Source organism: Euphorbia lathyris, chromosome 5 (genome assembly GCF_963576675.1).
Source record: "Euphorbia lathyris chromosome 5, ddEupLath1.1, whole genome shotgun sequence".
In the NCBI taxonomy this organism is placed as follows: Eukaryota; Viridiplantae; Streptophyta; class Magnoliopsida; order Malpighiales; family Euphorbiaceae; genus Euphorbia; species Euphorbia lathyris.
In genome coordinates this window covers 85,186,373-85,202,572 of record NC_088914.1, presented here as the reverse complement: position 1 = coordinate 85,202,572, position 16,200 = coordinate 85,186,373, and the positions used below count along the sequence as shown (strand labels likewise).

Sequence of the window (16,200 nt, the reverse complement as noted above, 5' to 3'; positions counted from 1 at the left end):
ATACCACTTTTACGGAGTTAAGGAGTAAATAGGACATTCGATTAGTTGGAGAGATAAAATGACCAATTTGAACAAGTTAAGGAGACCGAAGGAACATTAGGGTTTTTTTTCCGATGATTTTAATATTTTAAGTTTCTAATCAATTTTGAAACTTTTACTTAAATGAAGTCATATGAAAACGAAAAACATTGACTTAATGCCTTAATTGGGGATTTTCCCAAAATGATAACTCAAATGATAATTCATAAGCCATACAGCAACTCATCTTCCCAAAATGCCTATAAATATATTTTTCCACTTTAACGATGTCGAAATCACTTTCCTTTCTTCTGTGCTTTCATTTCCTTCTTCTTGCTTCTTCTGCTTTTTCTTTTGTTGTTAATGAGGAGGCCAAAGCTCTTTTGAGATGGAAACCACTATCAGTCTTTCCGGTTATGGTTTGACAGGTACGCTTCATAATCTCAGATTCTTGTCTTTTCCATATCTTATCGAGCTTGACCTTAGCAACAACTCTTTCCATGGCAACATTCCTTCCCAACTTTCTAGCCTTTCTAAACTCCAACTCCTTGACTTGTCTTCCAATGACATCTCAGGTTCTATTCCTAAAGATATTGGAATTTTGAGATCTCTCGGTTATCTTGATTTATCCAACAATCATCTCACTGGTGTTATCCCTATTTCTTTAGGAAACATGACCAACTTATCAACTCTTTACTTATATGACAATAAACTTTCTGGTTCCATACCTCCAGAAATTGGAATGTTGAAATCTATTACTGTTCTTGCATTGTCATATAATAATCTTACAGGTACTATTCCAACTTCTATGAGAAATTTAACAAGATTATCAATTTGTCGCCTTGGTGCCAATAAACTCTCTGGTTTTATTCCCCAGGAAGTTGGAATGTTGAAATCTATTACAGATCTTCAATTGTCAACTAATGATTTTGTTGGTACCATTCCAAGTTGTGTAGGAAACTTGACAAACTTGTCAATTCTTTATCTTCATTCCAATCAACTTTCAGGTTTCATACCTCATGAAGTTGGAATTTTGACATCCATCACTGATCTTGCATTGTCAAATAATGGTCTCACTGGTTCCATTCCAAGTCTATAGGAAACTTGACAAACTTGTCCATTCTTTCTCTTCATTCCAATCAACTTTCTGGTTCGATACCTCGTGAAATTGGAATTTTGACATACATTACTAAGCTTGCATTGTCAAATAATGGTCTCACTGGTTCCATTCCAAACTCTAGGAAACTTGACAAACTTGTCCATTCTTTATCTTTATTCCAATCAACTTTTTCGTTCGATACCTCATGAAATTGGAATGTTGACATCCATCACCGAACTTGATTTCTCAAATAATGGTCTAACTGGTTCCATTCCAAGCTCTATAGGAAACTTGACAAACTTGTCCATTCCTCATCTTTATTCCAATCAACTTTCTGGTTCGATACCTCGTGAAGTTGGAATGTTGACATCCATAAGAGAACTTGATTTGTCAAATAATAGTCTCACTGGTTCCATTCCAAGCTCTATAGGAAACTTGACAAACTTGTCCATTCTTTATCTTTATTTCAATCAACTTTCTGGTTCGATACCTCATGAAATTGGAATGTTGACATCCATCACCAAACTTGATTTCTCAAATAATGGTCTAACTGGTTCCATTCCAAGCTCTATAGGAAACTTGACAAACTTGTCCATTCTTTTTCTTTATTCCAATCAACTTTCTGGTTCGATACCTCGTGAAGTTGGAATGTTGACATCCATAAGAGAACTTGATTTGTCAAATAATAGTCTCAGTGGTTCCATTCCAAGCTCTATAGGAAACTTGACAAACTTGTCCATTCTTTATCTTTATTCCAATCAATGTTCTGGTTCGATACCTCGTGAAATTGAAATTTTGACATCCATCACCAAACTTGATTTCTCAAATAATGGTCTAACTGGTTCCATTCCAAGCTCTATAGGAAACTTGACAAACTTGTCCATTCTTTATCTTTATTCCAATCAACTTTCTGGTTCGATACCTCGTGAAGTTGGAATGTTGACATACATAAGAGAACTTGATTTGTCAAATAATAGTCTCACTGGTTCCATTCCAAGCTCTATAGGAAACTTGACAAATTTGTTCATTCTTTATCTTTATTCCAATCAACTTTCTGGTTCGATAACTCGTGAAGTTGGAATGTTGACATCCATAAGAGAACTTGATTTGTCAAATAATAGTCTCACTGGTTCGATACCTCATGAAATTGGAATGTTGACATCCATCACTGATCTTGCATTGTCAAATAATGGTCTAACTGGTTCCATTCCAAGTCTATTGGAAACTTGACAAACGTGTCCATTCTTTCTCTTCATTCCAATCAACTTTCTGGTTCGATACCTCGTGTTGGAATTTTGACATACATTACTAAGCTTGCATTGTCAAATAATGGTCTCACTGGTTCCATTCCAAGCTCTATAGGAAACTTGACAAACTTGTCCATTCTTTATCTTTATTCCAATCAACTTTCTGGTTCGATACCTCGTGAAGTTGGAATGTTGACATACATTACTAAGCTTGCATTGTCAAATAATGGTCTCACTGGTTCCATTCCAAGCTCAATAGGAAACTTGACAAATTTGTCCATTCTTTATCTTTATTCCAATCAACTTTCTGGTTTCATACCTCATGAAGTTGGAATGTTGACATCCATCACCGATATTGATTTGTCAAATAATAGTTTTACTGGTTCCATTCCAAGCTCTATAGGAAACTTGACAAATTTGTCCATTCTTTATCTTTATTCCAATCAACTTTCTGGTTTGATACCTCGTGAAGTTGGAATGTTGACATCCATAAGAGAACTTGATTTGTCAAATAATAGTCTCACTGGTTCCATTCCAAGCTCTATAGGAAACTTGACAAACTTGTCCATTCTTTATCTTTATTCCAATCAACTTTCTGGTTTCATACCTCATGAAGTTGGAATGTTGATATCCATCACTGATCTTGAATTATCATATAATAATCTCATTGGTTCCATTCCAAGCTCTATAGGAAACTTGACAAATTTGTCCATTCTTTATCTTCATTCCAATCAACTTTCTGGTTTCATACCTCATGAAGTTGGAATGTTGATATCCATCACTGATCTTGAATTGTCACATAATAATCTCACCGGTTCCATTCCAAGCTCTATAGGAAAATTGACAAACTTGTCCACTCTTTATCTTTATTCCAATCAACTTTCTGGTTCGATACCTCATGAACTTGGGATGTTGACATCCATCACTGATATTGATTTGTCAAATAATAGTCTCACTGGTTCCATTCCAAGCTCTATAGGAAACTTGACAAATTTGTCCATTCTTGATCTTGATTCCAATCAACTTTCTGGTTCGATACCTCATAAAGTTGGAACGTTGACATCCATCACGGATCTTGATTTGTCAAGTAATAGTTTCAATGGTTCCATTCCAAGCTCTATAGGAAACTTGACAAATTTGTCCATTCTTTATCTTTATTCCAATCAACTTTCTGGTTCAATACCTCATGAAATTGGAACATTGACATCCATCACAAAACTCAGTTTTTCAAGAAATAGTCTCACTGGTTCGGTTCCAAGCTCTATAGGAAACTTGACAAACTTGTCCATTCTTCATCTTTATTCTAATCAACTTTCTGGTTCGATACTTCATGAAGTTGGAATGTTGACATCCATCACTGATCTTGGTTTGTCAGATAATAGTTTCGCTGGTTCCATTCCAAGCTCTATAGGGAACTTGACAAATTTGTCTATTCTTGATCTTAATTCCAATCATCTTTCTGGTTCGATACCTCATAAAGTTGGAAGGTTGACATCCATCACAGATCTTCATTTGTCAAATAATAGTCTCACTGGTTCCATTCCAAGCTATATAGGAAACTTGACAAATTTGTCCATTCTTTATCTTCATTCCAATCAACTTTCTGGTTCGATACCTCATGAAGTTGGAATGTTGACATCCATCACCAAACTTGATTTGTCAAATAATAGTCTAAGTGGAGTTCTTCCCAAAGGGATTAAAAATTTAACTGCCTTAATTCTTTTCCAAATTCACAACAATTGTTTGAATGGGCAGTTAACTGAGGGCTTATGCCTTAGTGGGAAACTTCAATACCTTTCAGCACATAATAATTATTTGAGCGGGCCTATCTCAAAAAGCTTGAGAAATTGCACTAGTTTACTCAGACTTCAACTGCATGATAATCAATTCACAGAAAATATATCTAAAATTTTAGATATATGTCCCCGATTGAATTACCTGGACTTGAGTCGTAACAATTTTTATGGAGAGCTTTCATGGAAATGGAAAACTTTTCTCAACTTATCAACCTTAAAAATTTCAAATAATAATATAAGCGGCACAATCCCATCTGAAATTGGAAAGGCACCTCGGTTAGAAGGGATAGAGCTCACATCAAATCAGCTTGAAGGGACAATACCAAAGGAATTGGAAAAATTAATAAAGTTGGTCAAAGTTTTTCTCGATGATAACAACCTTTCAGGTGCCATTCCTAATGAAATAGGAATGCTATCTAGTCTTGAACACCTTAATTTAGCAGACAACCATCTTAGCGGAGCAATTCCGTATCAGCTTGAAGGGTGTTTCAGACTATTGTTTTTGAATCTTAGCATGAACAATTTAACAGAAAGCATTCCATCAAACCTAGGTAGTTTACGCTCTCTACAAGTACTTGATCTCAGTCAAAATCAGTTGGTTGATGATATTCCACAACAATTTGGGGGGTTGCAAAGACTAGAGGTTTTGAACCTATCGCACAATTTGCTATCAGGTTCAATTCCTAAAACTTTTGAAAATTTGTTAAGCTTGACAACTGTGGACTTATCATGGAATGAATTGGAAGGTCAGATTCCAGACATTAAAGCTTTTCGTGAGGCTCTGCTTAGAAATTGTATGGGTTTTGCTCACATCCCAATCACACTTTTTTGATCTACGACTTCATTGAAAGAGGAAGTTTGAGAAAGATGCTAAGTGACACAGAAGAAGCTATGGAGTTGGATTGGATTAAAAGGCTCAATATTGTGGAAGGAATTTCTAATGCACTATCATATATGCATTATGATTGCGTTCCTCCAATTATTCATCGAGACATTACGAGTAACAATGTCTTGTTAGATTCAGAATTTGAAGCTCACGTTTCTGATTTTGGAACAGCTAGACTATTGATGCCAGACTCCTCAAATTGGACATCATTTGCATGCACATTTGGATATACTGCTCCAGGTACATTTCTTAATTTTGTTTGTTTATTTGTTATATTACCTATTAAAAATTTCTTATGCTTGATTGCATATTATGATGTGGATTTAATTTTTGTTTTTATAGAACTGGCATATACAATGAAGATTAATGAAAAATGCGATGTTTATAGTTTTGGTGTGGTGACACTTGAAATAATAATGGGAAGGCATCCGGGAGATCTCATCTCATCCTTTTCATCATCTTCTTCACCCACCTCATCAATTTGCCAACAAATATTGTTGAAGGATATGATTGACCAACGTCTTTCGTGCCCTTATAGTAAAACTGCTGAAGGAGTGATAAACGTTGGTATGATTGCATTTTCATGTCTGAGTACAAATCCTGAATTCCGACCAAATATGAGACAAGTTTCGTCACAGATACTAGTAGCTAAATGGCTTCCTTTAACAAAGTCATTCTCCGAAATCAAATTGGGAGATATTTTGATTGATGGAAGTCTCATTGGCTAAACTTAATATTATAAGTGTCTTAGCAATTTGGTCTCACTTCTTACACTCGGGCTCTTTATTTCTGTTTGCCTTGTAATAGCTTAATTTGTATTTTCTCATTTGGTTTCACTCGTTTTCTTCTATTTTCTATAAAATATCGTCAAGAGGTAATCCACATATGTTCTTGATAATGCATCAATTCGTTTACACATATTTTGCACTAAAATGACAAAGAAATGACACAACAGCAGCTTCATATAACATTGTTCGCACTCAATTCATAATTATAATCAATCGTTTGTTTTATAAATTCATAATTGCAGACTAACAATTAAATAACAAGATAATTGATTGGTTCTTAATAAATCAATTAGTTCTTATGCCTTTACTTAATAAATTCATAAATTCATATATATATATATATATATATATATATATTAAGATCATTAAGTTTCGTCTCAATCAACTATATTGATAGAGATAGTATTGGAATAGGAAGCAACCGATGTAATTAATGTAATTAGGAACTCTAGTCCTGTAAGGACACCAGGTCGGCTAGGGTTAAGAGAGGAAACCTCTTTACTATAAATACCTATTGTAATCTTACCTTTGTGAATACAGAAAATACACAATTGATTCCCCCAATTATTATATGGTATCAGAGCCCTAAGGGTTTCAAAACCAAATTACCAAAATCATGACATCCTCCAATTCTTCTTCTGCTTCGGCCACCTCCTCCAATTCGGCGAACTCGTCGACATCCTCCCCTGCCATGTTTGGATTGAACAACAACCCGTTTTTACCACACGCACCGAGCCTCTCGCACAGCCTGTCCTCCAAACTTACCTCCTCTAACTTCTTGATTTGGAGCACCCAAGTGCAATTGGTTCTTAATGGCTGTGACTATTCCAGTCACATTGACGGTACTGCTCCTCCTCCTGCAAACAGTCCCGAATTTGCCCCTTGGAGACGTCTCGATCAGCAAATCATGTCATGGCTCTATGGTTCGATTTCTGATAATATGCTGCCTCAACTTATCGGTTCTAACACTGCTTGTGAAATCTGGAACCGCCTTAATGATTCCTTTGCACAAGGCTCCCGTCCTCAGGTGCGGAATCTTCGACAACAACTTCTAACTATCAAACGTGAAAACTCTGAAGCAATTCCAGTTTATATGCAAAGGGCAAAATCTATCTTCGATCAACTCGCCACGTTGCAAAATCCCTTTGCACAGGATGACTTCATCGACTGTATCTTGGCTGGCCTATGATCATCTTATCATCCTTTTGTTCTATCCCTAGAGGCCCAATTGAACCCGGTTTCATTTGATCGATTGCTCGGATTATTGATGAGCGAAGAAGCTCAATTGGCTAGAGATGCCATGGACGGTTCTATTTCCGTAACACCCACAGTAAATTATTCGGCTCGAGGACAATTTCACCGCGGTCGACACAATATCGGTAGCCGAGGATTTTCCGGCAGTCCCTCTTCATACAACCAGCCTCGTTTTCCATCGACAGATTGGTCACGTGGAAATCAAACACATCATGCTTCTTATGATCTCACCACACCTACATGCTATAACTGTAGGGGTAAGGGCCACATCTCCAAAAATTGTTCATCCCCGGTCTTTTCCCGAGAGCCACGCGGTAACCCTCGCCCAGCCACTTATCTTGCCGCAACATCCTCTGCTAATAATCAATGGATCATGGATACTGGAGCAACACATCACTTAACTTCGGATTTGGAGAACCTGCAACTTCACTCAGAATATCAGGGACCTGAACAGGTTCATCTTGGTAATGGTTCTAAACTTCCCATAAATTCTGTTGGTTCCTTTTCATGTCATCTTAACGGTAAAGAACTTCAGTTTAAAGATGTTTTATTTGTTCCCTCAGCTTGTTCCAATCTTCTTTCCGTTCGTTCTCTAACCGAGACTAACAAAATTTCTGTTGAATTCTTTTCTGACTCTTTCGTTGTTAAGGATTTGGAAACGAAGGCCATAATCCTCAAGGGGCGGAGTAAAGACGGCCTGTACTATCTTCCAGTTTCATCTTCTTTTCCAGTACAAATAAATGTTGCGGGTCTTTCTACATGGCATGCTCGTTTGGGTCATGCCGCAACTCCAGTAGTTAGAAAAGTTTTAGCTACCAATGAAATTTTGTTTAATTCTGAGAAAATAAAATCTCTTTGTGAGGATTGCTGTTTGAGTAAAATTCACAAATTACCTTTTGATAAATCCAATTTTGTTGCCACTCAGCCTTTGCAATTAATTTGTTCTGATGTATGGGGACCAGCTAGAATTAAATCGCATGATCATTACTCGTATTATGTTTTATTCTTTGATCATTATACAAAGTATACATGGATTTATTTCCTAAAGAAAAAGTCTGAGGTTCTTGATATTTTCATTCGGTTCAGGAAAATTGTCGAAAAATCTTTTGGGCTTCCAATTAAAACTTTCCAGTCCGATTGGGGGGGAGAATTTCGTGCATTATCAAAATATTTGTCTGACAATGGTATTGTTCAACGCTCATCATGTCCATACACTCCTGAGAAAAATGGATGTGTTGAACGTAAACATCGCTATATCGTTGAAACAGGTCTTGCGTTACTTAATCATGCTAAATTACCAGCTTCTTTTTGGTCATTTGCTTTTGATACTGTTGTTTATCTCATAAATAGACTTTCCACTCAGACCTTACGCCATGATGTGCCTTATCGTATTTTATTTGGCTCACTTCCTGATTATAAGCAATTACGTATCTTTGGGTGTCTTTGTTATCCGTGGTTACGTCCATACTCTGAGCATAAATTGTTACCTCGTTCTATCAAATGTGTTTTCTTAGGTTATAGCAAATTACATAAAGGATATAGATGTTATGATCCTATCTTGGGAAAATCTTATATCTCACGCCATGTAATTTTTGATGAACAGGTGTTTCCGTTTCCTGAGTTAATGAAGTCGAGCTCGTCAGATATCCATGATTCCAACTCGGCATTATTACCTACACCCATGGTCACCTTTCCCTTGATCTCGCCCTTACACACAATAGCCAACACACATGCCCCTGCTTCCCTAAATGTTTCTGCTCCTATCATGTCCACAGTACCCCTAAATAACTTGCCTGAAACTATTGTTGCAGTACATACCAACACAAATGCAGAACCACTCACACCAGCCCTTGTGGAATCTGTTGCCGATTCCGCCACCACCACACCATCCCAACAAACAGCTCATGCCTCCCTTATTAATCCAATGATTTCCTTAAATTCACCCTCGCTCGGTTCCACTACTTCCTCGCCCTCGGAAATAGCCACCTCTTGCACACCGCGCTCTCCAATTGTTGAGGCTATGACTCAACCGCCTCCTTCACACTACATGATCACTAGAGCCAAGGCGGGTATATTTAAACCCAAATTATATACTGCTGTGCTTGCACCGGATCCCCATACTTTTAACCAAGCCTGTAAATTTCCTCACTGGAGACGGGCCATGTAAAATGAGTACAATGCCCTCATGACTCACGGCACTTGGACTTTGGTTCCATTACCTCCGGATGCCAATCTCGTTCATTCACGGTGGGTGTTGCGCACAAAAACAAATGCGGATGGCAAAGTAGAGCGTTACAAGGCACGCCTTGTTGCTAAGGGGTATCATCAACGTCCCGGCATTGACTTTAATGAAACATTCAGTCCGGTGGTTAAGCCTACCACCATTCAGTTGATTTTGGCTCTGGCAGTATCTCATGACTGGTTTGTATTTCAGCTAGATGTCTCTAATGCCTTTTTACACGGTGATCTTCATGAAGACGTTGCATGGCTCAACCCCCTGGGTTTGTGGATCCTGTACAACCTACACTGGTTTGTAAACTTCGGAAATCTCTATATGGGCTTCGTCAATCCCCACGTATGTGGCATGAGAAGCTTACTTCAAAATTGCTACAATTTTGCTTCTCCGGGTCTAAAACTGACACCTCCCTCCATTTTTGCATCAAAAGTACCATTCGTGTTTATTGCTTGATTTATGTGGATGACTTGCTTATCACGGGAAATTGTCCATCCCTTATGCGGAAACTTATTCACTTTCTGGAACATGCCTTCTCTATTCGCAACTTGGGTCGGGCAAACTATTTTCTCGGTATTGAGCTCGATTGGTCTGACAAGGGTCTTGTCCTACATCAACGAAAATACTGTGCTTCTATTCTGGAAAAGGTGAAAATGGTTGGGTCTAAAGCAGTGAACAGCCCAACTAACGCAAGTGATAAATTGCGACTTGGGGACTCAGCAAATTTTTCAGATCCGTCTCTATATAGAAGTGTCGTTGGCAGCTTACAGTACCTGACATTCACACGACCTGATATTGCTTTTGCTGTGAATAAGGTGTCTCAATTTATGCATTCTCCTACTAACCTTCACTGGGCTGCCGTAAAACGAATTCTCCGGTACTTGAATGGCACCCAGGGTCACGACATTCACATGGTAAAGGGATCTGTCGGACGGCTACACTGTTTTTCTGATGCGGACTGGGGGGCTGTCAAGATGATCGCATGTCTACAAGCGATTATGCTGTATTTTTAGGGACTTCTCTTATATCATGGTCTTCCCGGAAGCAACGTACAGTCTCTCGTTCCTCGACGGAGGACGAATACCGCTCTATTGCCACCGCCACATCTGAGATCAGTTGGCTTGAAATGTTGATGCGTGAAATCGGGTTTCCACTCAAATCTCCTCCAGTTCTTTGGTGTGACAATTTAAGCGTTGTTTATCTCACAGCCAACCCAATTTTTCACAACTCCACGAAGCATCTAGAGATTGACTTTTATTTCGTGCGTGATCGCGTTCGCTCCAAGGCTTTGGTCGTTCGCTATATATCCACAGTGGATCAAACTGCTGACATATTCACCAAGCCATTGAACAAGGGCCGTTTTCAGTTTCTTCGAGACAAGCTTACAGTTCGGACACGACCTACACAGCTTGAGGGGGGTGATAGAGATAGTATTGGAATAGGAAGCAATCGCTGTAATTAATGTAATTAGGAACTCTAGTCCTGTAAGGACACTAGGTCGGCTAGGGTTAAGAAAGGGAACCTCTTTACTATAAATACTTATTGTAATCTTACCTTTGTGAATACAGAAAATACACAACTGATTCCCTCAATTATTATATATATCATTCTTTCTTTTATCATTATACATATGAAAGTGCAAAATACCTTTAGTTACATAAGTAAAACGGTTATCTTTTTACTTTTCAATTTTAATTAACATATTAATATTAATAATGAAATTTGTGTAGTACATGTACATCAATATTTATATACTTGTTAATATATTGTTTATGTTCTTAAATTTGTGTGTAGTATTAATAATTATGTTTTCTCGCGGTTTGGGATTTTAGTAATAAAGAGACATGTGGAGGGGGAAAACAGAATTATTAACCGAGTTAAGTGATTAATATTGTCTAAAGTTAGACTAAGAAGCTATCAAAGTTACACCTTTAATTGTATCACTTTTAACGTCCGAAATATTACTCTTGGCTCCCAACGTGTTGGGCATTTTTGCACAAAATCCCAACTAAAAACTTACATGGAAAGAAATAAAATGGAAAATAAAAGATCAGTAACCCAATTTATTATCAAAATCAAGGATTTTAATGAACCAAAGATGCTTTTTGCCTAGGAAAAAAAATAAAAATTAGTTGATGAATGATTTCAAGAACATACATACACAAAAGCAAGAAATCAGCTACTGATATTTTTAACACGAAATGCCTAACTCCTGACAAAACAGCCGTCGTTTTCCGTAAGTAATTTAGCTCAAAACTACTTGAATGTGTGACAAATAAGCTCTCTAATTTGCTCTATTCATCACTATAAATAAATACAACAACTCACCGATGACAAAAGGCCAGAACCATGAGCCAGCAATCTGACTGCATCCGCTTAAATCTTCACTGGCCGGCCCCATTCCGATTATCGTTGTTGTTGATGTCGATGCCGTTGAACTCGAAATGCCGTCATTCTTCACTGATAAGCTGCAGAACCCAAAACCCAAAATGTATCATCTCGTCTATGCCAACAAAAGGATTTTTTCAGGCATCCATTTCAAGTACAACACCAACATATAGGGGGAACGCAGTTCGCTCGTAGGCTAACTAACCCAAGTATATCAACACAGCTCTAATAAGGAGGTTTCAGCAATGAGTAGCAATGAAACGTATGCCACATGCCAAGTTAGTATAAGAACTACTATACAGTACATGGACTATTCAGCCTACGATCTTTTGCCACCTCTGGGCAAGTGATCTGCCCCATGTCATCGAGGCTAGGAGGTAGGAATCCGGCCTTCGTAAAGAGAGGCAAATGTCTCCATATGGACACTGTGAGACCATCAACCCATAGTGTACCCTCTTACGAGGATCAAGGTTTGATACACAGGGGAACGAATCAGTATTCGCAATTAGAACACCGGTATTTCCTAAGGTTCTGTTATAATCACGGAAGTAGAATTTAGCCAAAAGCTTATATGGCACAAATCTACTAGGTATAGTTGGCTAGCCATAGACTTAGGGGAAGTCTTGGCGCCACACGGGGATTTTAGCATAGCCCAAGTCTCTCCCCGTGACACTTTTGATGCACCCGGCATTCAATTCGAGATCGATAGAAAAAATTTCAATTAAAAAGATGAAAAACCTAAAATTTGGTCCTGCAATTGATTACAATTTGTCATTTTGATCCCTGTGTGTCACATTTGGCCCATCTAAAACACTCACATTGTAACAGAAATCATAAACAGGGAAAACAGAAACTGATTCCAGAAAATTACCTTGAAGGAAACTTACAATTATCATGACCTGAAAACACAAGAAAATTATATAAAATTAGAATCAATCAACTAAAACACTAATAATCCAAATTAGTAACCAATCAAACCTAAATAACCCATCTTTAAGCAAGAATTAGCAACCCAAAATCAAGATTCAAACAGATGATATAAATTAGAACCAATCAACTAGAACACTAATAATCAACTGAATCATTACCAAATTAGTAATAAATCAAACCTAAATAATCCATGTTCAAGCAAGAATTAGGAACCTCAAATCAAGATTCAAACAAATGATATAAATTAGAACCAACTGAAGCATTACCAAATCACTAACAAATCAAACCTAAATAATCCATCTTTAAGCAAGAATTAGCAACCCAAAATCAATATTCAAACAGATGATATAAAGTAGAATCAATCAACTAAAACACTAATAAATCAACAAAGCATTACCAAATTAGTAATAAATCAAACCTAAGTAATCCATGTTCAAGCAAGAATTAGGAACCCCAAATCAAGATTCAAACAAATTTATAAATTAGAATCAACTGAAGCATTACCAAATTAGTAACAAATCAAACCTAAAGAATCCATCTTTAGCCAAAAATTAGCAACCCAAAACAAGATTCAAACATTCCAAGAGCAAACTAGAGTTCAAAGAACACAAACAAAGGCTAAAAAATCGAATTGACTAACTTGGGTTCAAGGAAGTAAGAGCAGCTGTGTTGCTAAAAGAACAAGCATCATCAGACAATCCATTTTTCAAATAATAATCATTAAAAGCCCAAGAAGCCGTTGTCTGAATATCACTGGGGTCAAAACAAGGTCCATTTTGTTGAATTGGACCACAGTTTGCTCCGCCGGCGCTGCAAGCCCAGTCAATCGCCGCCTGCAGTGACTGATCATCGGCGTTGTTCTTCGCCACACACCATAGATCTCTCGGAGCTATGCCTTTTTGAGCCTTGGAACATCGTGGAAAGGCAAGTACTAGTACTAGAAGTAGCATAAGAAGAGACCCAGATGAGGAGTTTCTAACCATGTTTAAATTAACAGAAAAAGACGGCAGCTTTTTTATCTGACGGAAGTGAAAGGAAGGGGGTTTTGAATTGGGAAGTTGAAGAGTTGAAAATTAGTAAGTGGTTTGATCAAAATGTGACCGTTGTGGATTTGGGGAAGAAGAAAACAGAGATCTAAGAAGAAGCAGAGGAGTGAGAAAGACTGTGAAAGTGAGAGTTGAAAGGGGGGGAATTACAAGGAAAGTGATGGGAACCTGTTTTTTGTCCTTTGATGGTTAACTTAAATCTCTCCAGAAGAAACTCACAGCTTCTTTTGGCCTTTGTTTGGGAGTTTGAGGGGTTAACGGAAGTGAGAGTTAAAGGAGGTAATGGAAAGGGAATGGAATTGATGGAATGGAAAGTTAAAAGTTAACCTTGTTTGGAGTTTATAGGATGTAAATGAGGTTAAATGTTAACCTTGTTTGGGAGTTTAAATATGGAAGGGAATGAAGGTTAAATTTACACTGCAGAGACAAGAAATTTTAAAAAAGTTTACGTTACTCCCATTAACCTCCAATTTGGAGGTTAGAGTTTGGAGGTTAGAGGAAGTAAAGATTTAACCTCATTAACCTCCATTTACTCTCAAAAAATAACTCCCAAACAATGTTAGTTAACCTTCCATTACTTCCATTTACTCCCATTAACCTCCTCCCAAACAAGGGCTTGGGCAAAAATTACAGCTTTAATAGAACCGAAGTAAATTATAGTTTAATTATGGGTAAATTATAGCCATGTTCATTCAATTTTTACATCATTAATATTAGGCTTCTTAATACATTATTTGTCCCTAACTTATCTTAAAAAAAAAAAAAAAAAAACTTGATTGCCCTGAACTTTTAACCCTTGAACTTACATAAAATATTCAGTTAGTTCTCTGAACTTGCATAAAATGTAATCAACTGATCACTCGGTTGCAAAAAAAGTAAGTTAAATGCGAAAGATGTATTGCACGAGCCTTTAAAAAAAGTAAAACGACCAAGATCGGAGTATGTGGTTCTATTATTAGAGAAGACAAGTTTTATAATTAAGCAAGTAATAACTTCTTTTTTTAATCTATTTTTAAATTATGCAATAACATTCTAAAATGCATGAAATATATCTTCCGCATTTAACTTACTTTTTTTTGCAACCGAGTGATCAATTGATTACATTTTACGCAAGTTCAGGGGACTAACTGAACATTAATCCAATAGTGTAAACAAATAAAATAATAGTTGCTTTGTCAAAAACAAAGTAACGGTAGAAGACACTTATAAGATAATCTTTTATTTTGTTTCAAAAAAAATATAACATTTTATTTCATAATTTATCATATCTTTTTTTTTGTTAAAAAACACGTGAGTAGTAAGCAATTTTAAAAGTAGACACTATAACCACATAAATTATTATTTTTACATATAATTTATTTTAATCATAAATATTGTCTAAACCAATAGTAGACAACTAGATCATTTCTTTTTATATTAAGAAAAAGGTAAGCAATATTAGAAGGTTTGAAAATTTCAAGTACTCAATATGACTCTAATAGATGACACTTTTTAAAAGTTGTCAAAATCATTATTACATCATTAATAACTCATCTAAGCATCTTCTATTCTCTTACCAGTCAAATTTTTCTTTATTATCATTAACCACTCAACTTTAAAATCTACCATAAAAATAACTCGATTTTAACTTTTACTAACATTAAAGTCATTTAACCTTGATGCTCTAATAGAAAGTAACCTTTGGAAATAATACTGTAAGTAATTTTAATTCTGAAACTTTTAAATTTTGAGGTATTTTATTACATGTTGCTTTGTTAAACGAGAGAAATGATGGGAAAACGGACCAACAACGGTAACAACAATAATGCGGAATTAACCTTCGTTATTAATCCTTTCCCGACTTGAATGAATCTATGAGGAAACTAATTAGTAGAGCAACAACCAAACACAATGGTAATAAAATGGCAGCCACACAAACACAATGAACAAGCACGATTTTTACGTGGAAAACCCCCTCAATGCAAGGAGTAAAAACCACGGGGACCGTAGTCCGCTTAAACCTTCCACTATATCAAATAATAATTGGCAATACACAAGTTCATCCCTAGATAACACTAGAGGCATACATAATCAACATACAATCTTGGAATTTTCACTCAAGAAGTATGGAATCAATCACAACACAAAAGAAAAGAAGAACCTCAAAGAAGTCACAAATCTGTCTACGATCTGCCCCTGGTACGAACTGGTCTTCCAAGCCTCCGAACGACGATCGCTCCGGTGAAAACAAGCGAACAGGTGTTAGGAAGCTCCTGTCCAAATTTCACGATGATCCAACGGTTCAATCTCCGTCTATAGGCCATTTCGTGTGGCTGGGCGAAATGGAAGAATAATGGACTTTCACTTTCTCTTTTCTTTTGTGGTGGCCGAAAATTAGGTCTAAAAAACACTCTTAAACTTACCTTTATATACTCCTAAGGTTAAAACATGGGCCTAACCCTAATTGGGCTCCTTATGGGTCAGAAAAGCCCAACAAATCTCCCCCTTTCTGACTATGAGGAGGAATCCGCCATCC

The 16,200-nt window shown here is 36.8% G+C and overlaps 2 protein-coding genes and 1 pseudogene across 2 annotated transcripts; 2 read left to right on the top strand and 1 right to left on the bottom strand.

Annotated features, from left to right (window-relative positions):
* Positions 1-453: 453 nt before the first annotated feature.
* LOC136231238 (probable leucine-rich repeat receptor-like protein kinase At1g35710) lies at positions 454-2,493 on the top strand. The gene has a single exon (XM_066020555.1). It carries the CDS (start codon positions 1,229-1,231, stop codon positions 2,345-2,347), a length of 1,119 nt encoding a protein of 372 aa, XP_065876627.1. The 5' UTR covers positions 454-1,228; the 3' UTR covers positions 2,348-2,493.
* On the top strand, positions 2,416-6,008 carry LOC136231239 (probable leucine-rich repeat receptor-like protein kinase At1g35710; annotated as a pseudogene).
* Positions 6,009-11,359: 5,351 nt separating this feature from the next.
* On the bottom strand, positions 11,360-13,884 carry LOC136228745 (PLASMODESMATA CALLOSE-BINDING PROTEIN 5-like). Its single transcript, XM_066017212.1, has 3 exons — positions 13,280-13,884; positions 12,581-12,608; positions 11,360-11,789 (listed from the first exon to the last, which is right to left on the bottom strand). The coding sequence occupies exons 1-3, from the start codon at positions 13,620-13,622 to the stop codon at positions 11,606-11,608; spliced, it is 555 nt and encodes a 184-aa protein (XP_065873284.1). The 5' UTR covers positions 13,623-13,884; the 3' UTR covers positions 11,360-11,605.
* Positions 13,885-16,200: the final 2,316 nt, after the last annotated feature.